Consider the following 24,352-nt stretch of genomic DNA (forward strand, 5'->3'; position numbering starts at 1 on the left):
AGAGTAAGAGAAGACACTCAATATCTTACTGTGGCCTCTTCGTTTCCGTGTGTGGACTCACATGCCACACACACATACACAGCATTATACACACACACACACACACACAAGGTATCTATGTTTTAGCTGCACTACTCATGATAAGCAAGAAGCAAAAATGGAACCAGCCTAAAATCTGTCAACAGAATAAGGAATAAGGAAAAGAGGGTACAAATCCACAGCAGACTTTAATGCAACCATTTAGAGCAATGAAATAATAACATTTGAAGAAAAACAGATGTAACTGGAAATCATATTGTTCCGTGAAATTTAAAAAGACTCAAAGAGAAACACTGCATGACTTTTCTCATCCGCAGAACATTTATTTATTTATTTATTTATTTATTTATGACATGATTCGAAGGGGAAGTATTTTTATTTCTTACCTTAGTGTGACAGCAATGCATTATTGGTAACACAAAATTAATCACCAGTGTATATAATAGACACACTATCTAAGCAATTACCTTCATCTTTCCCCTTTCTTCCCGTCTGTTCATCAACACCCGTGTCTGTCACAATTAAAGTTCACCTATTAGGCCAGAAGATTCAATGCCTCACTTTAGCCTTCTCTGCAAATTTGAACCGAAACTAACTGAATTGTTGCATTTCTTCTGGCTCTTTAATAGGCATTCACTTAAATCTATGTGTATATAGATACGTATTTAGACATTTCTGCACATGGGTGTAGGTCGTGAAACTAGAAAGTATCATGCAAAGGAAGATATAATGAGGGAGTTAGGAAGCAGAGAGGCTAATAAAATATATGTAATGATAATGTAGAACTTAGGACTAGCTTGGGGGAGAAAGTTAATCAGCTTGAGTGGGGAAGGGTGTGGAGGAAGGCAGTGGAGAATAATCAGGAACAAAGTATAATGACATAGATAGTATATATGAATAAGTCATGATGAAATCCATTATTTTGGTTTTTGTTTTTTTTTGCTGGAGCTGAGGACAGAACCCAGGGCCTTGCGCTTGCTAGGCCAGTGCTCTACCACTGAGTTAAATCACCAACTCCCAATATCTATTATTTTATATCCTGTCCAAAACAATTGATAAAAAAAAATCAGAAAGACGGAGAGAGAGAGAGAGACAGAGACAGAGACAGAGACAGAGACAGAGACAGAGACAGAGACAGAGACAGAGACAGAGACAGAGGAGTCTGGTATTCCCAGAAGCTGGCTAGCTGTGGTCACACAGTACAGTTTCATCAATGACCTGATTCTAGGCTACAGAGTGCCTCTATAATATGTTTCTGGTAATTGCTCAATATTTCCCAAAACGTTTTGTTGTAAATGGATTTGCCATGTTTTGTATAGTTACTGCCTTCCTTTACAGTATATAAAGGAAGAAACCCCATTAGATAAAGAGAAGAAATCTTTAGTTAGTTTAGTGATCTTGCTGTCCCACTTGGGTGTCGAGACTTGTAAAGGTAGGACACAGTATCTCCTTCGGTGCCATATGTACAGTGTCAAGCACCATATGAATCTGCAGTTCTCATTTCATAGTGTTACCAAAACACATGCCTAGGCTTCCACAACGCTTTTCCTGTCACTGGAGTTGAGATCCTACAAATGGAAACGATGTGAAGGGGTAAGGATGAGCTTTAGCTGCCGTGCTGACAAAGAGCCCTTTGTGTTTGTGACCCATCTGTAAGTGCATCCAAGACAGTCACACTGGGGCTGTCGCTTTGCTCTGACGATGTCAACAGGCACTTGAAGTTCTGTAAAAGGATGCTTTCTGAATTAAATGGGTTTCTTTCAACTGTGTTATCCCGCAACAAAGTCCAATGAGTGAGGATGCTCATGCCTTGGCAGCATCAGTATGCTGGCTGTGTGATTAGGCTCTTAGTAGTACCTTAAAATTGTTTAGTATGTTGACCACAGATGAGTTAAGCTGCTCATATTCTTACCAAAAAAAAAAAAATCCTTTACCACGCACTCTCTAAGCCGCTTCGCCATAGGACTCCCAAGTGTAATTAGTGCTCAGACACTGTGACTCCAGTCAAGTTCTGTTTCTAAGAGGAAAGCTCATTCCTCATCCAGGAGAGTACATTTATAGAAAATTATCTTACCAAGTCTAAAGACTTAAAAATTGATCAGCATTTCTAATGGATTTCCCATTGATCAAAGCAATGCAATTTTGTATGGCATAAAATATACAATTTCTATATGAATTTTAACTCATCTTAATTAGCAATGTAAAATAAGAGATTCTATAGTAACTATACCTTGTCTTGATGAACAGCAGTTCCAATTATTAGTTAGTTATCCCAGGTACACTTTATGTGATAAACACGATTGTATAAACATGATACGTTAAGTGCAACGCTATTGGTTGTTTGGTTGTTTGGTTTTTGGAACAGAGTGTTATACAGCCCAGTCTGTCCTCAAACTTGCTATATATCACAGGCTGTCCTTGAGTTCATGATCTTCCTAGCTTCACCATGAGTGATGGGATTGGAGGCATGTACCACTATGGGAGAGTCTGACTTTTGTATAAGTTCCATTCTGTGATTGACTTTTGGACAAAGTTTTTTTTTTGATCTCCTATCTTGGAAATTCATATAATATATTTGACCATGTTCACCCCCAACTCCTCACAAATACCCTTTCCCTCCCCACTCAACTTAGTGTTGTCTGTTTTTTATAACCTCTCAAGTACAGTAGGATTCCTCCAGCAATAGGAAATCTAGCCAGTAGATACAATGTCTCCAGATCAATACTAGCTTCATTTCTCCAGGTTTTATGTTTCAAGGTTGATCTATCTTGAGCAATAGGGTCTTAAGGTCAAGTTCTAGCTGGTAATCAACAGCATTGGCAATAGTCTGTAATGTTTTTTTTGGGGGGGGGAGGGATCTGAGGGGCCCTATAGCCAAGAACCCCACGAAGAGATAGACAATTTCAAACACTGAGGTGTTTTATTTGTTACTCTGCGGTGCCTAGTAGGGGCATTGTTTATTTGTGATAGGGGAACTCCACTGTAGCTATTTTTACATATGTGTGTTTTGTTTTAGAAAGTTTATACAGCAGGTGTGTATATAACTTTTTTAAAAAGGTTTTTAGTGTTAGTTATTCTCTTGCTTTGTTCACTTCTTTGTCCTGGCCTCTGATCTCACACCCTGTTTCACCCTTCCTGGGCTTGCCCTTGGCATTTCCCAACTTTTTTCTGTTGGTCCAGTGCAGAGTGCTAGTTTTCAAACTTGTTCACACAACTTGCTTGTCAAAGTTCACACTTACTTGTCTTTTAACTTATATTTTGTGCTCTCTCTCTCTCTCTCTCTCTCTCTCTCTCTCTCTCTCTCCCTATCTCCTGCTCTTCTTCCTCCTCCCCTTTCTCTCTAGACACAAACAAGAGAAATGAAGAGTAACTATGACACAGACAGAATATGTTTCTGTCTTGAAATTTCCTCTGTCAAACAAACATTTCCTTTAAACTAAACCTCCTTTGATTTCTCAGAACAAGGACATAATGAAACCAGATTCTTAGCCAGAACATCGCACAAGTGTCCCTGAGCCCAAGGAAGAGTCATTTCCCCACACACACACCCGAAATTTCAGGATCTGAGTCTGTACAGCCTGTGTTCCTCTTGACATTCCTGTCTTCCAAGCTTCTACAAGGACGGCCCCTTTCCCTCTACTCTGTGCTCAACAGCTTTGCTCACACAAAGTAGAACCTTTTCCACATTCCTGCTATGAATCAGTTCCAAAAACCTAAGAACCACATTGCCACGATTACTACAACAGCTCAACTTTGCAGCAACGTTTTTCTCTATTGGTCACTTTTCTCGTTGTAATCAAAAGACCAAAGGAAATTCAGGAAGAATTGATTGTGTCTCATAAAGCATTGGTGTAGTCTGTCATGGTTGTAAAATTGGCGCTTGAAATTTCCAGCCAAGTTGCTTCTATAGAGATAATGAATCCTGGTGCTTCTTTGTATTCAGTCTAGCAGTTGATGTGAATCTCCTTTCTTCAGGTGACCTAACTCAGATAATCCCACACAGCACACTCAGAAATTAGGAGATTCTGTATCTTGTTGATTTGGTGATCACTGTAATCTATCACACATTCCTTATTCTTGCATTGGGTTTTCTGATAGCTTTCTCTTGAGAGATGTATATTAAAAATTGGGGTGGGGTGCCACACTAATAAGGTTTACACCATCACATCGTGTTAATGGCATATGTTATCAAGCTAGGTTGTCTTCATTGATAGTAGTGCTTAGTTGAAGACCCTTTTTAAAAAACACTTGTGAAGATTTCATTCTGCTAGAAAATGCTTCAAAATGAATATCAGGACAGGTGACTCATAAACATAAAATAAATATTTAAAAAAAAATGAATGAAGTCCAGTCAACATTTTACCTTTAAAAAACATCACTCTTTCTAAAGAAGTAACATTTTTCAGAGCAGATTTTTGCTTGGAAGCAGACAGTATCAATATAAAATATAAATTTTACTTTCTTTTTTTGCATTTCCACTGTTTTTATTTGATTTAGATCTGAACTGATTCTATCCAGATATTTAAAGATTTTTTTACTTTCATTATATTTATTCATATATCTTGATTCCATTTCAAAGATTTTTTTTTTAATTTGGTATGTTGGACTGGCTTAGTATAGATACAGTTTAAGTTACCACAGGTAAGAAGCCCATTGGGTACAGTGGTGTAAAATAGCCTGAGATGACAAGGCAGTTGTACACTGATCACTATTTCCAACTCCCTGAAATAAAGGACAGACACTGTCATTGTCCTAAAGTTATAACTACGGAGGCAAAAAATATTGAAAACTGCCAAAAAAAAAGTTTGCTGTTTAAATTTCTGAAGAAGATTTTTAAAAGAATACCTCCATTTTAAAACACAGATATTATATATAAGACATATGCTGATCATACTCATGAAAAATGGAAATCACCAATGATACATAACACAAATCTAGCCTATCTGAAAACAATAGAGTTCTCACAAAACATATGATAATTACAATTTGAATTTCTATGATCAAAAGCCTTTTATGTGGTCAAAATGATACAGAGGTCCAATAAGACCTTTGCTAGCTATGATAATGGTCAAACACGGCTCATGTTTTCCACATTTAGTTACTAACTTAAGAATTAATATGGAGATTCACTTCCATAATTTCTGAGTCACATCTAGAGGGATTCTTCCATGAGTGTTCTCTGTACAAGAAGACTACAGCATCCTGGAAACTAAACAGATATCTTCAAAGTGGTATTTTACACTGTCGGTTGCCTCTGATTTTTGACTCCTTATAGGTTTTAAGAACAATATCCATTCCAGACACCAAAGTCCCTAAGACTCTCCAGAGACTGCAAAGAACTGAGACACTTCTCTGCCTGCAGGAGGGGATCTTCTGTCCTTTGTTCAGAGACTCCATTAGTGATGCTTAAATGTTTCTCAGAAGAGAAATCAAGTGTTGGAATTCACTTCCCTTTGAGTTTAGAAATATTGATTATGACTTTTAAAAGAGCCAAAGAATCATAATGACATTTCCTGAGCCACATACTTTGTTCTAATTAACAGTACTTATAATATCTTCCAACAAAGTTTCAAATAATGAGAATTTACCTGAATGAAATGGAGCCACAGACTAAGTGCCCCTGCAATCAGTACTAGGGAAAATTCTGCAGCGTCTACAAAGGCATTTTATAAAGTAACTGGTAACGTTCTGAGTCCTCATTTTATTTTTGACAAAAAAAAAAAAAGAAGTTGCATATTTGGAATGTCAAGTTCTCAAAACTAGTAAGTGGTAAATAAAAGGTTCAAATCAAATATTTTCCAGCTCTGAGCTTCTTCTAAAGTCATGACATAGGATCAGATGTCTGCTACTTTAGAGAGACATGAAATGTTTTGTGTTTAAAAGGCCAAGAAACTGTTGGAAACTAAAGTCTTTTCAAACTAATGTGGTTAACAGACATTAGCCATAGAGGCATAACGGACTCAGGCGATGAATTAAAACAGAGACCGGAATTGAGGTCACAGCACTAAGGGCTTCACACACACACATGGCTTCAGGTGGCAAACACTGTCTGGTACTTCCCACATTTTCTATCCCCTATGAAATGTTTGTTTGAGAATGCAATGATTAATCCTGCTTTTCTAATTAGGAAATTACAGTTTAAAGTGATCACACTAACTACCTAAAGCCACAGCTCAGAACTATAGAGCCCAGATTGTGGCCATGGAAGATTAATCTTTGTCTTTGAGCTCTGACACGTTGTGGAATTTTATTACTCTATTCCATGCGGACTTCAGGGTAAACACAGACTGCTAGGAATATTTTAGCCATTTTATACTGCATAAATGAAAAGTGGGGCCATATATTCAGTATTTTATGAGAACCTAAAATTTAGATGAAATCACAGAAATTAGTGTACGTGAAAAAGTTTAAAAGTATATATGTTTATAAAGCCACAGGCAATTGACAATGGCTGAGAATGTCTGTTCCAGAGATGGGCCTCCAATCTCAAGCAATCACAGCCCTAAACACATATACATATGAGGAACAATAAATGAACTTATAAGGTTTCATTCATAAGAGTGTGTGTATGTGTCTTTGGGTCTGTGTAAAACAATAATAATTAAAGAATAAGAGGTTATGAAGTTAAGGAGGAGCCAGAAGGACATAAGAGGATTTGAAAGTATGACAGGGAGTAAATGTTATAAACACAATACTTAAATATGAAATTAAATAAATATTTATCAAAATAAATAAATAGGACAAACAAAATAATCTGCCCCTTTATTTCTAAGATTGACTAAAAAAAATATGTTCCTTTCAATGTCTTTGCTTTGGTAGGAAATTTTGTCATCTATTTCTGAAAGTTGGCGATTCAGCTTTCTAAAATAAATGCTAGAAAGGCTAAATGTACCTCCTGGTTAGTTTACCACAGCAATGGTTCTTCCGTGTCCTTGCTCGTTGCTTAGCAACAGATTGTCTGAGGTTACATTAGAGCTGACAGGTCTGGGGGATGATTGACTATGTAGAATACTCAGAGGAGAGCATTGCATGTCTCAAATGGATATAAGAGAAAAAGGTGCAAGAGTGGACTTGCTGATGGCGATGAACTCATGCCAGCAGCATCAGTAAGGGTGAAAACATAAAGAATTAAAATAAAAATAAATATGCTGAAAATATTGCTTTGTTTTTTGGCTGTCTTGTTGCTGGACGTATGCTAGGAGAGCATGGGTGTTTTGTTACTCACTTACTGTTTTCTTTTATCATTCCTCTCCTTTTTGTTCACTTATATTCTTTCTTCTGTAAACATTCCCCCCTCTCCTCCTTCTTGTCCTCTCTCCCTCCCTCTCTTCCTCTCTCTTTTCCTCCAAACATGTTCCCTTATTCCAACTCTCCTTTTGTCCAATGGTAAAATGATACAGAATTCTAAATAGTTTCTTTATGATGATATTATGTTTACCTATATCAACTTTCAAATGGATAATTTTAATCTTCTATTTTGTGTGTTGTTCAAATAAAACAAAATTCAAAAACTTGTCTTTAAAGTAAAGGTCTCCTATTTTGACTAACAAAACCTCTCCATGAGTTTGTGCAAGCTTGCATAAATATCTACTTTATTTTAAAAGGCGTTCTTGGTCCAACAAGATGGCTTTCTTGGCAAGGGTTCAACTCCCAGGACCCACCTGGTGGAAGGAGATAACAGCTGGCTCCTCTGATCTTCAAGCTCCCTGCAACACACGTTTATTCGCGTTAGTTCTTAATGAAAAGGTCCAATTGCCAAATTAATAGTCTGTAAAAGAAGACACAATAGGCCCTTCCCATTTCAGAATTACTAGGTATGCTCAAGTATCTGTATGTATTTAAGTTACATATATATTGTTGTCAAAAACCACAAAGTAGGGGGCTGGAGAGATGGCTCAGAGGGTAAGAGCATTGCCTGCTCTTCCAAAGGCCCTGAGTTCAATTCCCAGCCACCACATGGTGGCTCACAACCATCTGTAATGAGGTCTGGTGCCCTCTTCTGGCCTGCAGGCATATATGCAGGAAGAATATTGTATACATAATAAATAAATAAAAATATTAAAAAAAAACACAAAGTAAATAGGTGAACAGTGACATAAGCATGTTGTGGAAGCCATATTTAATTACTTCTTGATGACTGCCTAACACAAACTTGAAAAATTACAACTTTAGTATTTGTGGAAATATGAGGAACTAAGACTCATTAATTCCAAACTAAAAAATCTTGGCTTTATTTAAGGTAGAATGCCTATGCACAGAAGCCCATCCATCACAAGAGTTAAGGGTTACCAGGAAACTTGATAATATGGACACTTGACATGCATTCCACTAATCCCACTCCCCAGCCATAGCTTACACCTGGTGCAGTGTCCAGTGTTCCCATATACTGACCCAGGAGAAGACAGAGTCTTCCCGTGTGTCACTTTGTTCCCTTGGCATATATCAATAAGATGAATTGCAAATTGTTGACAGTTTATCCCCAAATATATTTAAATGTTCTGAGTAGATAGCTTTGGAGGGATATGAAGCAGGCAGGCCTTTGAGGGCCGAATGTAGATGATGTATGTTTTCTACACTAGAAGCTGCATGTTGGCTTTTTTGGCTCAAAGTAGATGTTCAGGATCTCCCTACAATTTATAGCTTATTTTTGTTTTTATATAATTAGCTTTATAAAATTAAGACATACCCATGGAAATGAACTCACAGTATTGTCTCATGCCTCTAGTCATTCTTTCCCTAATGTTTCCTGTTTTCTTCCTATCTGTTAGGACTACACTACTCTCATTTGCACTAGCTTTCAGCATCATTTTCTAATTTTCTAACTTGAACGGTAAAGTGTTTATTTACTTGTGCAATCCTCCTTTTACCCCATTTTCAAGTTCTCATCCATTTGAACTATATTTATCTTCATTTTTCTGTTGGATTTTGATTTGACCTGAACCTCTGTCTATTTCCAGTCTTACCTAACATGTCTGTTTTCTACTGTGTATTGGTTGGTTTTTTTTTTTTTTCTATGCTGTGGTAAAACACTGTGACCAAGGAAACCAATGGAGGAAAAGATTTACTTGGTCCAGAGTCACAGTCTGGAGTTGTGAAGATACAAGGCAGAATGAAGCAAGCATGATTCCTGGAATAGGAGGCTAAGAGCACTTATCTTGAATTGAAAGCAAAAATCAAAGCGCTTGCTATCAGTGATAGGAGGCTTTAAATTCACAAAGTCCATTCCAGAGTAGTTGATGCTAGGGTTCAGTTAGCTTTCTCCTTTTTATGAAGTCCTGGATCCCAGGCCATGAACTGGTACTGCCTACATTCAAGGAAGGTCTTCAACTTCAGTTAATCTAATGTAGAGACTCACCCCCAGCCATATCTACAGTCGTGATCCATATATATCAACATATATTATCCCTCACAGTTGGGTCTAGGGTCCTGCCTCCTAGGCAACTGTACGTCCCATCAGGATGGCTATAAGAGCAATCATAGTCTCAAAATACACCCTGTACTAGAGTTGGTTGACATTAGCTTTTAAAGTATCTTCTCTAGAAGTCATGTAGTTACGTTTTCTCTTCTTTACTTTTAACCAGGTCTCTTAGGTAAGGAGCCAAAGGGGAAATAAAACAAACAGGATGAAAAGATGGCGATGCTGCCTCCCCCAGGACCGCAGAGCTTTGTCTACTTCACCAAACAGTCTCTCGCCCTCATTGAGCAGCGCATTTCGGAAGGAAAAGCCAAGGAACACAAAGACGAAAAGAAAGAAGATGATGAAGAAGGTCCCAAGCCCAGCAGCGACTTGGAAGCTGGCAAACAGCTGCCCTTCATCTACGGAGACATTCCCCCTGGGATGGTGTCGGAGCCCCTGGAGGACCTGGACCCATACTACGCAGACAAGAAAGTAAGTTATTGAGACTCCAGTGGTAGAGATCTGATGACTTCATTCCATCCAAGGATATGTGAAACTTAATGACTTCATATCATGAGCCTTATATTAAATACATATTAGCATGTTGAGAATATGTTCTTTTTGTAATATTTCATTAAAACTGGTAGTGGAATTGGCCTTCTTATTTGATTTGGTTTGATTAATTCCTTCAACATATTCAATAGAAAATCTGCCTTTTTAGGTATGGAATAATGAACACGTCACCTATAATTTTATAGTTATGTGTTGGGAGCAGTTGAGACCCCAGATACCGAATTTCTTGTAATCCCCTGATCTGAGTGCCTACAGCTGCTCTGAGCACGAGACCTTCAGGAGTTCCTGATGGCAGGAGAGTGGTTTCTGGTGCATTTGGCTGGGGCGTGGCTATCTCTATATAATCTGCCCCTGAACACAATAAAGGGGGCATTCTTGGGGATTTCAAGGATGACCCGTGTTGCTGTCTTCTCTATGTGTGTTTGTGTATTTTAACCTCCAGCCCCCTTACCCAAAGCTCGCATACTGGTGGGTAATAGCGCACCGAGCGCAGACACGGGGGTACGGTGTGCGGCACTTATGACTATAATTTTTTACACTTATTTATTAAGTAGGGTGTATGGATGAAGTCCCAGCTTGTATTGAGTCAATTCTCTACTTTTACTATGTGAGGCTTAGGGATTAACTAAAGTCATCATCAGGTTTAGAAGAAAATGGCTCTACCTGCTGAGGTATCTTGCCAGCTATTCACATTAATATTTAATTCTTGTGTGTATGTGGATTTAAAAATTTCTTTAAAGTTTTATTACAAATGAATAATGATAGCATATGTAAATCACTATACCTTAGTAACGTTTTTATTTTCTGGTGAGAGAGAGAATGGATTGGATTCGAGGGGAGGTGGGAAGGAACTGGGTGGAGTAGAGAGAAGGACAACAGTAATCAGTATATATCATGTTAGGAAAAAGTCTATTTGCAATAAAAAAATATATAAAACACCAAAGTTGCTCTTCTTATTCTTTTAAATTTTGATTGCAATGTAACTTTGTCTTGCAAAGACTGTGTAATAACATAGTGATTTAAACATTAAATTTTGACTCCTTTCTTTGCCTTTTATGACACAATTCCTTGCCATGCATTTGTCAAAACCAGTTTGTTGAGACAATGCTTAACTTAAAAAAAGATAGATTTCCCCTACAAAAGACACAGACTTATGAGCTCATGTTCCCAATTTGGTGAAAAAGATTTATTGTAGGAAGCTTGTTTATAACTATATATAAAACTCAGTTTAAAAGTACAACAAAAGAAAGAGATCACTGCTTTCTAGACAGCACAAGCATTTTGCCTTCTAAGTACAGGGAATCATAATTTAGGCTTAGGGTTTTAGACTTAGTATTTCTGAGTTCATAGCCTAACATTGTTTTAATATGCTGAGGTTAACATTTTTTATTTGTCTACCTAAATGCAAAATGTATGAGATATGTCACTTGCCTTGCACCGGACAAAACACAATATATGTGTTCTTTTTATACCTTTATTGATTGTGGCTTTCACATCATGCATTCTGATCCCACTCATCTCCCTGTCTCCTCCCTCTCCTAAATCAAAACCAAATTTAAAAGAAGAAAAAAAACAAATACCAAACAAAAACAACACAAAAACAAAACCAAAGAAGGTGAACCTTGTGGTTGCTGTAGTGTGGCCCGTTGAAACATACAATTTACCTTTTAGTCCATTCATCTTTACTTGCAAGTGTTCGTTTCCATGAGTCGTTGGTCTGGCTAAAGGAAACAAAATATTTTAAGGGTTTTTTTTATCTTAAAAATTTTAAACAAACTTTTAAAACTGAATTTGGCCAATGAACTCCAGGACTGTGTATTTCCAGTAAAGGAAGAACTGAGCTACATACAAGTATATATTATTTTTAACAATATCAATGAATGAACTTTTTAAAATTTTTTCAACGTTATAGTTATATAAGTAAAATACGAGAATCAAACTGAGTAGTTGGAAGGATGGTCCCAAGCTAGGGAGACAGCTCCATCATCAAAGTGCCTGCATTGCAGGAGGCCCTGTGTTTCTGCCCAGAAACCACATTAAAAAGAAAAATGGACTTTATGCTTTATAACCCTTGCCCTGAGAAGTCAGAGATAGATATATCCCCTGTAACCCACTAGACAGTCTACCCAGCAGAATCTAAGAGCTACAGGCCAGTGAAAGACCCTGTCCTAGGTCGGTTATATCTGAGAAATACAAGTAAAGTAGTCCTCTGGCCTCCACATTTGCATGTGCATCAGAACCCTTAGGCAACACGTGCACACGCACACAAACACTGAAAAAAGAGGATATTTTCAATTCTGACATGCCTTACTTGTGAAAATTTTTTGACCAGTTTTGTATAAACTATGATAATTCTCAACAAGCTTAAAAGCTTTCAAGGTATTGTGGTAAAAAAAAAAAAAACAGTAATAGTTTCCACTCAATCTTAAACTCTTTGTAACAGAAAAGAAAAATGTATTCTTAAAGCCAGTTTAGGTTATGACAGGTGATTGTAATCACTGAAGGACTTTGATAAAGGAAAGACTTAATGCTTTGAAGGCTTCCTCGATGGGCCCATCTCACTCCCCATGGTCTGCAGGGGGCTGAGAAGATCTATGGCTGTCATCCAACACATCACCACAAACACATTTACATCATGAGACTTTTTTTTGCTAGCTTTATTTTGGGGCAATTCAGCATGAACTTTGTAGTTCATGATGTGTTGTGGCAGCGGTTAAAGACTGACCACGCCTACAAGTGAGTTATATACATCCTGGTATACATACTTGTGTATAGCTCAAGTCTTCATTTATTGCGAAGAGGCAGCCTTGAAGTCCGTTGACCAAAGTGACTGACACCTGCTGAAAGGCATTGGAACTTCTTGCAGAGTTCCATGGCAGCCTTTCTTCTGCCCTGTGCTGTGGAGGTATGAACTTCTCACAGCATTGCGTTGGATGGAAATGCTGGGAATATGGTGTCATCCTGATTCTTTTTTTTCTCCTGCAGACTTTTATAGTATTGAACAAAGGAAAAGCGATCTTCCGCTTCAACGCCACGCCTGCGCTGTACATGCTCTCACCCTTCAGTCCTCTAAGAAGAATATCTATTAAGATTTTAGTACATTCATATCCTTTCCGAAGCCTGGCTTCAGCAATGCCCCAGGATGCTGGGCTGGCTCCTGTCCTCGGACCTAGATGTGGGCTCTTCTGCACCTTGAGAGGTCTTTATAGATTCCAATATAAATTATTCTCATAAGAAAATGAGAGGGTGGTCTTATTAGCGTTTTGGAATAGGTTAATTTTATTCAAAGCACAGAAAGAATAATCTATGCATCCATTTCAATTAATTTCTAAAGAAAAGTTGAGTTTGTTTACGTGTCAATAAGTTCTTCCCTTTGGTGGTGTCCCACACTCCTTGACTAAGAGCTACCTTATTCAGCATGCTGATCATGTGCACAATTCTGACGAACTGCATATTCATGACCATGAGCAACCCTCCAGAATGGACCAAAAATGTAGAGTAAGTGTGCATTGCTGTATTTTAAAGTAGGGCTAAGTGGTCATTTTCATGATTTTTTTTATCCTTCTAGAAGTTGAGTCTATAAAACAATGTAGTTTATCTTTTCATGCATACAATTTTATTTCAGTTTTTCCTTTCCTCTGTGTTCATTCATTATTTGAATCATTAGATGCCACCATGTTTAAAAGAGTGAACTTGTCATATCCCCTTGCATGTTCATAAACATGATACGCACATCATGTTAGTGGCTATGTTCTTCTTAAGCACTCTATTGGGCTTGTCTAGGCAGATCTATTACCTATGTTCTCAGTTCCTTAAAAACCGTGTCTTCTGTGAGTAGCTCTCATAGGGGCATTTTAAGAGTTCCTGGAAATTTCTTGTGTAGTATATTCTGTGAGGTGGGGTGATCTACACACCAGCAGCATCCGGGAGATGCTTCAAAAAACTGTAAAGATTTCAATGGGATGTGATTCATTTCACACCTAACATTTCAACCGATTATTTTCCTTAGATACACTTTTACTGGAATATATACTTTTGAATCACTCATAAAAATCCTTGCAAGAGGCTTTTGCGTGGGAGAATTCACCTTCCTTCGTGACCCTTGGAACTGGCTGGATTTTATTGTCATTGTTTTCGCGTAAGTACTCTCAATTTTTTTGAACTGGAAAATTTATGGAAGTCTCAGAACAGTATTCCAGTAAAAAAACAACTTTTGGAGACTGATTTTTCTTGAATGCAATAGCTATATTTAAAGGTAAAGGATTTGTATATAAATTACTTATTCATAGTCATATTTTTTTCAGAATGTGTTTTTCACTCAAAATACATTTAATGTGGAGATTATCTTTCTTCCTGCCCAGGACTTGAATTGACATGTTTGCATACAGTGTCAATTAGGTACACACTTTTCTTAAAATTTTATTTAAAAAACTTAATAGTGTGTGAGACACACTCTCAGTGCTCACTGTGGACTAAGCCTCAGATTTTAAGCACAGTGTCTGTGTTCATGAGCTAGTAAATACATTAAAACAAAAAAGTTATACTGTGTACTGCTCCTACCATTAATGTATTGTAAAGCTATTGCATGGGCACCATAGTCTGCTTTAGGTATAATTTAAAGTTATTTATATCTTTTTGAAAATGCATTTAACAGAAACATTTATAAAGTCTCAACCTTAAGAATTTTCTCTTTTGTCTTGAATTACAAAAGTAATTGATATCTATCTGAGACATTTTGACAATTCAAAACGGGTCTTAGATTTCTAGTCTCGGGGTCCGTCATCCTTGCCCACCTTCTCGCTCATCATGTTTCCTCCGATAGAAAAGCTGTAGCTCCATTGTCTCCTGTGGATAAGAAAATGGCAAGATGGATACCCTTCTCCTAGCTCCTCATTCTCTATTGCTAAATTCTTGTGTCACAAGGTTCAGCCTTTTTAAGTATGCAATTCAGTGTTTTCTAGTATGTTTGGAAATTGTACAGCTATCACTACTATCTAAATTGAGACTATTTTACTCACTCTGAAAAGAAATCCTTCACTGATTACTAGTGACCTCCTAATACAGACTCTTGGAAACACTCTATTGATTTTGCTCTATGAGAACCCTGAATGATGAACATTTCATCTGGATGGAATTTGTTGAGTTTGGCTTCTTTTCCTTAGTATAGTGATTTCAATGTTTTAAAGGAGATTAAAACTATGTATTACTATACTAACCTGGTAGGGGAAGCATTAAATTGTTTAGGTAAATGAACCACATTAAAATACAATACTTGTATTTTTATCAAATGATTCAAATCCATATATATTAGGTTACATTAGGTTAGGGGAAAAAAAAGACTTGCCAAACTACAGCTAGAAAATACTTAACAGTAACAGCACGGGTGAGTATTATAGACTCTACCTAGATTCTGAATAACTCTGATTTAATTCTACAGGTATTTAACAGAATTTGTAAACCTAGGCAATGTTTCAGCTCTTCGAACTTTCAGAGTCCTGAGAGCTTTGAAAACTATTTCTGTAATCCCAGGTAAGAAGTGATTGATGTGGAGCATTAGGCCACTCAACTCCAGCTGTTTGGGAGTTTTCTTTGTCTGCGTGTGTGTTGTCACTGTGTCTGTGTATAAACCCCCTATTGCAGATATGTGACAGAGTTTGTGGACCTGGGCAATGTCTCAGCGTTGAGAACGTTCAGAGTTCTCCGGGCATTGAAAACTATTTCAGTCATTCCAGGTGAGAGTGGGGTTAAACACAGGGGCTGACTTTGACCTTTAAGAGAAAAGCAGTTCCTTCTAGAGCTCAAACCAAATTACATTTCTTCCATTTTGCATCGCAATCTTTATTTAAAAAGTCAGCCCTTGAGTTTAAGCAGCTGCATGGGTCTTGGAGAAGGCAGATGACCATTTGGCTCACATCTCCTCTTGAAATTTTTCCTTCTGCCAAAGGGCTGATTTTCCACCTTTTCAGGAAGGAAAATTTCAACTAATCAAAACTTTCCATAACGAAGAAGATAAGACATTTCCGCATGTGGGCAGTGCATGAAACTGTCTCATCTCCTTCAGCAAACTGTTTCTTGTGTGAGAACTGCTTCAGTAGACGTTGTCACTGTGAGCTTTCATTCAGTTTCTTACATTTTTTGTTTCATTACGTAGAGGTAGTTTGTTTGACTAACGTTTACTGAATTAGTGATTATAAAAGCTACATTTGTGAGTGAGTGTGGCTATGGTTTCAGCAAGCATCATACTTAACGAGTGAATCTGAAGATTCTTTGGGAATGTTTCACTAGTTTCAACCACTTGCTGAACTTCATAGAAACAAATTGTGCAGATCCACACTTTTGAACCAGAAGCCTTCTCTGGTTTCAATTCAAGGCCATTGACTTGACATAATGCATGCATTTCTAGTAAGGCTTGTCTTTTGATGTGCTTCTTATTCAGAGTCTTTATGTCATTGTGAATGTGCTTTTCTCCCCTACATTTTAAGGACTGAAGACCATCGTGGGGGCCTTGATCCAGTCAGTGAAGAAGCTGTCTGACGTCATGATCCTCACTGTGTTCTGTCTCAGTGTTTTTGCACTAATTGGACTACAGCTGTTTATGGGAAACCTGAAGCATAAATGTCTCAGGAAGGAACTCGAAGAGAACGAAACATTAGAAAGCATCATGAATACCGTTGAGAGTGAAGAAGAACTGAAAAGTAAGAATGCCCCTGTAGTTGCTATCTACAGGGTAGAAATAACACCAAAAGTTCGACTCTCTTCTGACAATGCATGGGGGCTTGAATTTTTATTACTTTGAAGGTATTCTAATATACAATAAAAACTTGTCAGTATGTGAATTCTTGTCATTTTTAGAAGTAATATTATAAACATTTATTTTCCTTGGCTTTCTAGTGATTCTCTGTGTAGAAAGCTGGATTAGATCAATAACAATGAATTTCTACATGATGAAGAGTCAAGTTGCTAGGAACTAAGCGTGACTCACACTAATCATTAGATCTATGTATACAATATGGATTTTGTTCTATAATTTTATTTTTATAAAGACTAATTATATAATGTAATGGGCAATGCAATTCTATTTGTATTTAGATTAGACTTAAGAACTATAATATCTTATAGCTAAATTAGTGGTAATAATGATAGAACTATCGCTATTAAGATATATATCTATTGATAATAATTATGTAGTGTTTGATAAAACAAGACAACTTAGTTTTATCAACACCATTCTTATAATAATATTTTATCCACATGAATTTTATAAATAATGATAAATTTGAAAGACTTTGTAGCACTTCTTGATAGTATCATTTATGATTGATGGAGTCGGCAAAGACTAATTCAGAGGACTCTCCCCCTTAGTAGAAGAAGATGTGTACAGAATCTCGGAATCTGCCAATACAAAGCATATGACAAACATCTCATAACACGCTCACTGCATGTTCTCTAATGGTTTCCCCTTAGACTGCTTTTCCCAGGGGCTATTGATGAACAAGAAGCAAAAATGAAGTCAGGTTGTATCCATCTTGACACCTGGATAGTGTCTGTGTGACAAGCCTAATTACCTTAGGGCATAAAATTCCAATCTGATCTCAGGATGAGGTAGAAAACAAAAAACCTTACCAGCTTACGTCCCTTTTGCCAAAACGAAATTGAAATTTCCTTGGTAGCAGGGAATTTACTTTCTACTTATTCTGGATGTTTTTAAATACTCACTGGTGAAGAAAAAGCAAACCAAGCCTATCTCAGATGGTGAAAGAGTGTAAGAAAAATGAAGTGCAGGTGGGGCTGATGGGAAGAAAAACAACATTTACGCAGTCAACTGTGTAGTATGTACCTCATTACTATCACAGTTTTCTACAAATATCATGTTTTCTTCCTTTTATCATTCTGGAATGTTCCAATTTCTGATTTTTGTAATCAATATTTCTAGAAAATATTATTTCTTAATATAATTTGGAGATTGAACTAGGACCTCTCACATACGTTAGGTAAAAGCACTACACACTGAGTTATATCCCTAGGCACACTGAAGAGCTACCATTCCAAATATATTTATTTGAAATGGAGTAGATGTTAGTTCTTGCTTACCAGCATATAGTTCAAAGCAATCTTGTTACTTAAAGAAGATGGCTGGACAGCTATGGCCTTTACAGTACAGTTATCTATTGTAGCCTATCCTATAATGAAGCCACTAGTCATGAATGCATTTACAAGTATGTTGAGCTAGGGAAGGAATATTCCCTGCAAATATATCCTTTTAGATGGTTATATGCCGGCATCTACTGGTAAAATTTAGATGACTACACTAAGGCTCAGTTGCCTATTGGCTGTGTACTTACATTTGTGTTGTTAGAATTCTTTATCTATATTGGTCATTATTAAAATAAAAGGTTGTCCATGGATGTGATGGGATGAGAATTATATTGCTAAATCCTCTGTTCCCTGGAGGATGACATTGTAAGTTACCAAAAAAAAAGCATGACATTTATCAAGGTTCCAGTACGGAATGACTGCATGGTTGTAGGCTACCAACAATTAAGAGATTAAAAATATACATTTGCTTCAGACTTTCCACTTTGATGCTGTGTTGTGCAAATTCTGATATAATTTAACTACAAAATCAATTACAGCTTTTTAATATTATTATATTTAGAAGAATCCAAATATGTGATTCTGAAAACCCAGCCCTAAAAGAAGGCAACATTTGCAAATTGAAGAGTTTTCTTTACATTTCCTACTTTCAACTTTTAAAAACATTTTGCTCTACTATGACATAAACAAGGTACACAGTGCAAAGTTTTTAAGAATGGAAACTTGGTATGAATTAGTGCTGACCATCTGAGGTAGCTAGACCCCAGTTCACGAGCTTTTGGGAAAGGGCTGGAGGTTGAGAATACTCACTCAGAGACAGACTGACACACAGACCTTCTAACACTGATACCAAAAATCCCTCTTTAATAGGACCATGGAGGCTTAAATACACTGCAGTCAATGGCCAACAGGTGAAAATCCCATCCTCTGATTCTCTAAGCTAGGCACAGCTCCTAGTAACTTAAATTAGAAGGTTCTAGCAGGGAAGGGCAGCTGAAGGCCAGACTCATTAGTCCCAACAGTCATGTACTTTGTTAAGTAATTGTTTTCTCTATTATATGGCGTAAAACTCTTAAATTACATTTTAAATATGATAATGGCAAATAAATATCCAACATGCATATATAATAAAACAATTGAAATTTTTTCTTCAAAAAAAAACATGAAAAAGCTTTATTGATATTTAATTATTTTATTAGATAAGATGTATTTTTATTATTTATTTTTTATTTTTTTCTCTGCTCCCTTCCTTTTTTCTCCCTTCCCCGTGATCCTCATGCTCCCAATTTACTCAGGAGATCTTGCCTTTTTCTACTTCCCATGTAGATTAGATCCATGAATGTCTCTCTTAGGGTCCTCATTGTCGTCTTGGTTCTCTGGGATTGTAAATTGTAGGCTGGTTTTCTTTGCTTTATGTCTAAAAGCCACTTATGAGTGAGTACATATGATATTTTAATTATTTTGCTTGATGTTGAGGTATGAATTTATAAAGTATAGTGATTTCATCGTCATTACAGCTGAAGAATCCTTATCTGTCTAATTAATGGAATGACAAATGCCCTGGTATCTTGGAAATTTATGTGATTTCTAAAACACATTTTAATAATTTGGCCATGAAGACAGAACTGAAAGGAAGCCTGAAATTATGTATTACCTGACAGCACTACTTGGGTACTTCATAAATCAACTCAGTTCTCTGTTTTCTTGCTTTAAGAACAGATGCCATTCTGAGATGACTAATGGGCCATTCTCTCAAGAAAAAAAATCAAGTTAAAATTAAAATAATAATAAATAAATGAATAATAATAATAATACAGCTAAATTCCAAGAAAGCACAGTTGCTTTCACTTAGTGAGTCAATCTAGATTTTAAAAGTTGAAAAGTTTTAGAAAAATATGTTACAAGTAATTCTCTTTTAATCTTCTCCAGTTCCATCACACATAAAATTTCTTTCACAAGGTCTGTTTTGTATGGGACCCGCCACGACCTTAAAAGCCCTTTAGCTATTTGTGCTGTTCTATTAGTAGTTTTCAGTCTGAAACAACTACCTGTTTTACTACAAGGCAAGAACAAAACATCCTCACACACCAAAGCTTTCTGCCGGGAGGGGACAAAATTTAATTTAACCATGTAGTGAAGCAATGTTTAAAAGACATTAGATAGAACATTAAAAAATTAAACTATGTGAGAAGTGAATTTAAATAAAACATTAGCACTAATGTACTCTAACTGAACCAAGAGCAAAAAAAAGAGAAAACATTTTTGTCATTGTGAATATTAAAAATAAAAGCAATGGCTCTGTAGTAGAGTAAAGCACATGACGCTTGCTCAGTTCTGAAAGCCTTACTCAGATAGCTCTGGAAATACAAACACACCTCAGGAGGGTCATAAGGAAGTGGAAGTGCCTTCTCAAGAAAGGCCAAAGACAAAGCATAAAGCATAACTACTTATAATATAAGGATAGGACAGAAATACATATGCATATTTTTTCAATATTATCTATTTCAAATGACCTATATTATATGAGAGCTTAATGTATGTTTATCTAAATATTATAAAAGGCAGCCATGTATCAAAAATTAAAAATATAAAACTCTAAGCAACAACCTCCTTTAATATTCTCTTTCTGCCAAGAAACTACATAGATGGCATTCACTAAAGCATATCAAAGCAGCCGGGTAAACTGGCCAAGTCTATACTCCCAGCATTTAGTAGGCAGAAGCAGGATTGCCTCAAACTCAAAGTCATCCTGGCCCATATACTGAGTGTCAGGCTCGTCAGGACTATATTAAACCACCAACCGCCTCACCCCACAGACAAAAACCCCAAACAGCCAAAGTGTAACGTGACCACTATCCCAGCACTTGGGAGATACAGACAGAAACATCAGGAGTTCAAGATTATCTTCAGAAAACAGAGTTTTAGGTGACTCTAAGGTATTTATGACACTGACTCAAAAACCAAAACCAAATCAGACCCTTAAAGTCAAAACAAAAATTAATAAACACGCATACATAAAAATTAAGAAATACATTTACTGCACAGGAAATAAAAATAAGTCTTTGTAATATGAGCATTATCATACTGAAATGGCACTGAGGTGTGGTGGCATTTCACTTGTATTTTAATAATAAAACATACCTGAGGATCAGAGGGTAAAATAGCCCCAGTGGTCAACCTTACTGACCAGGTAGTGGTAACACACACCTTTAATCCCAGTAGCCATACTAGTTTGCCATAGAAACTGGGTGATGCATGGCTTTAGTTCCAGTTCTAGAGAGAATTAGAAAACAGGAGGAAACAGCCTTCATTCTCAGTCTCATTCTGAGATTCCTGCAGGCCGGACTGCCATTTTCGGACTGAGGGTGTGGTAATAGCTAATGGCTGACTGCTTTGCTTTACAGGTCTTCGGGTTGGTTTAATTTATTAAAATACAAGTGAAATGCCACTAAACTGAAGATCTTAAGGTACAAGCGTTAAAACAAAACTGTATTGGAACAATACATAAGGCTGTCTTCACTTTCCAAAACCTTGTGATCATTTTTATAACTACATACATTGGGCTTATGGCTTCCGATCTCTCAGGGTCTGGTCCTTGATTATAAAGGTTCCCAGCTGATGGTGGGCAGGACGTCTTAGCAGCAGAATCATGCTAGTCAGAGACGCTCAACTCTTAACTACCAGGAAGGAGAGTAATCTATAAGAGCAAGGGGAGAGAAGATACAACAGGACAAATCTCCAACCCCAATGACTTATTTCTTCAAATAAGCCCCACAGGCCACAGTTCTACCACCGTTCTACAGTCGGTTCAAGCTTTTAGTGCATCGATGAATTAAACCAGTCCTTAGGTCAGAGCCTCATTATCTAACTGTCTTTGGAAACACTTTGCAGCACACAAAGAAATGTGCTTAATCTCATAAGCATCCTTGATCACTCAGTAGTGTCGTGAACATGAAGTGTTTATATGTACATGTGTCTTCCTTTTTTGACGTAGACCAAATTTCATGTACCTCAGACTGGCACTGAATTCCCTATAAATATGACTTTGAACTTCCTTGAATAGAACCTTTAAAATAATTATCAAAAGCTGACTGTGTCTCTCTAAACCCCATCTTCATTACTGGTGCCTTACACACATTTCACCTGTCCCCAGAAACAGTTGCTACCTACTGTATCCCGTGCCTTCTTCATATCTAAGTATTCCAGAACCTGTTACTACATCCATGTTACTCCTCTATCAACATATATCTTACAGGGTGATCACAAAGGCACTTCAAACATCAGAGAATGGTTTCTTTGTCAAATTCCATCCCCTTAGAATTTCCTGGACACTGTTTTTCTTATTGTTTTGGTATGTTTTCATTAGATCAGTTATAACTCTCTACTTCTTTTTTAAGTTATGATTAAATTGGTTTAAATAAAATAAAATTCAGTTTATCTCAAGGTCTCAGAAGTTTTGGTCCATGGTTACTTAGCTTTGTCGTCTCTGAATTTGTGGTAAGGCAGAGCACTATGATAATAAGTCCAAAGACTTGTGCTTACTCATCTTGTGGGAACCAGGAGGCAGAAAGAGAAAGCGGGAGATGGAGGAAGAGACCAGGGACAGAATGTGTCCTTCAAGGGCATATCCCCCAGTGACTTACATTTTTGATCCACCTGTGCCTGACCTTCATAGTTAGTTCTCTGTTGCCTCCCAACATCCCATTGAGATTGGTTCCATAATGCATTGATCCATTCATGAGTTTGGAGCCATTTTAATTCAACCAATAACAACCCAAAGGCTCTAACTATGACTCTGTGCACTAAAGAACAAACCTTCAACTCTAGAGTCCTGACGGTAACAATGAAGACACAAACCAGCCACTATCTGGGATTGCTACACATATTTACTTGTTAATTGCTTTCCTACATACACTAACATCCATATGCACCAGATTAAGGAAACTTCCCAGAGCTAGGCATTTTGTTTATCATTTCTGTCTTCATAATTATTCATAAAACTGGTCCATAAAATGTTATAAGTAGAATCTTTATCAATAACATATGAGAATATTAAAAGAATAAATGCTCATTACTGGGGATCAGACTTAGATGTTTGTGTACATGTCTATATTCATTAACTTACTTGCCTTATGACTCTTACTGATTACATCCTGTAATGCAATATTATTCAAATTCTTCCTAAACAGGATATTTTTATTACTTGGAGGGAACCAAAGATGCTCTCCTTTGTGGCTTCAGCACAGATTCTGGGTATGTAATATTTGCTTTGCTTTTAGTTAAAATGCTGCCAAAGAAAAATCTCACGCTCAATGAGTACTTTTGATTCGATATTACAATTTTCATAAATTTCATGGCATTGATTTTGCTCATTTTATCTAACAATAAACAGAAATTTTAAAAATGTTTATAGAATATGCATGCATTGGAAAGAAAGACCAATCATGAGATCAAGCTTGAATCAAAACAAAATAGCCATCATTAGAATTTTGGGATATACAAGAATACTTTCTAAAAGCCTATCAAAAATCGGTTGGCTAGTTTAAGGCCTTACTTCTTGGAAAGAAGAATAACAAAATCAATATCTCTTTCCATCTCAAAGCTCTCCACTGCCTAATTCAATATGATTCATAGGTAACTGAGTTTACTGCTCGGACCAACTTACAAAGGATCTTGCGGACTAGCTGTTTTCAGAATCTTCTGTTTATAAAACACCATTTTGATTTCTCCATACACCACCTTCAGTTTGCAGCAGAGATTTGTTCTTGTCCTGCTTGCCAGCAAGGGATCTCTTCATCGGGGTCTGGAAACTCTATGAACCTCGGAATCAACAGCTGCCCCTCCCACAAACGCTTCAGACACCGTGTTCATCTAAGGAGGTTAAAAACCAATCTGCCAGTTTTAGAAAGTAAAAAATTTTAAAGCCAAAATTTTTATGAACATTTTCAAATGTTGTATATGACTATTCCTGGCTTTAATTCACCACAAGAGTAACTTTCAAAGAAGCCATTTTTTTTTTTTTGCTATAGGCCTTCATAGCAAACCCTATTGATCTGAATTTATGAATATGTTGCTTATGAGATCTTCCATGTACTAAATGGCTCTATGGTCAGGGAGTGGGTTAATCGTGTTATTTAAATTCAAAGTCAATCTTAAATTCTTGAGGTAAGTTATTTCGCTAGTCCCCACTTGGAAGAAAGTGTATCTTTGAGAATGTAAGTAATCTGGCAAAATGGTCAACTAGTAAAT

The 24,352-nt window shown here is 36.9% G+C and overlaps 1 protein-coding gene across 1 annotated transcript in view; it reads left to right on the forward strand.

Annotated features, from left to right (window-relative positions):
• Window positions 1-9,670: 9,670 nt before the first annotated feature.
• Window positions 9,671-24,352, forward strand: part of Scn9a (sodium voltage-gated channel alpha subunit 9) — a 65,970-nt gene continuing 51,288 nt past the window's right edge. Inside the window, 7 exon segments of the mRNA XM_050123731.1 lie at window positions 9,671-9,928; window positions 12,995-13,113; window positions 13,418-13,507; window positions 14,019-14,147; window positions 15,447-15,538; window positions 16,492-16,704; window positions 23,293-23,356. Coding sequence (XP_049979688.1) covers window positions 9,671-9,928; window positions 12,995-13,113; window positions 13,418-13,507; window positions 14,019-14,147; window positions 15,447-15,538; window positions 16,492-16,704; window positions 23,293-23,356 — 965 coding nt within the window.

Source organism: Alexandromys fortis, unplaced genomic scaffold (assembly GCF_014885135.2).
Source record: "Alexandromys fortis isolate MF-2015 unplaced genomic scaffold, M_Fortis_MF-2015_v1.1 scaffold_8_9099976_23576923, whole genome shotgun sequence".
Classification (NCBI taxonomy): domain Eukaryota; kingdom Metazoa; phylum Chordata; class Mammalia; order Rodentia; family Cricetidae; genus Alexandromys; species Alexandromys fortis.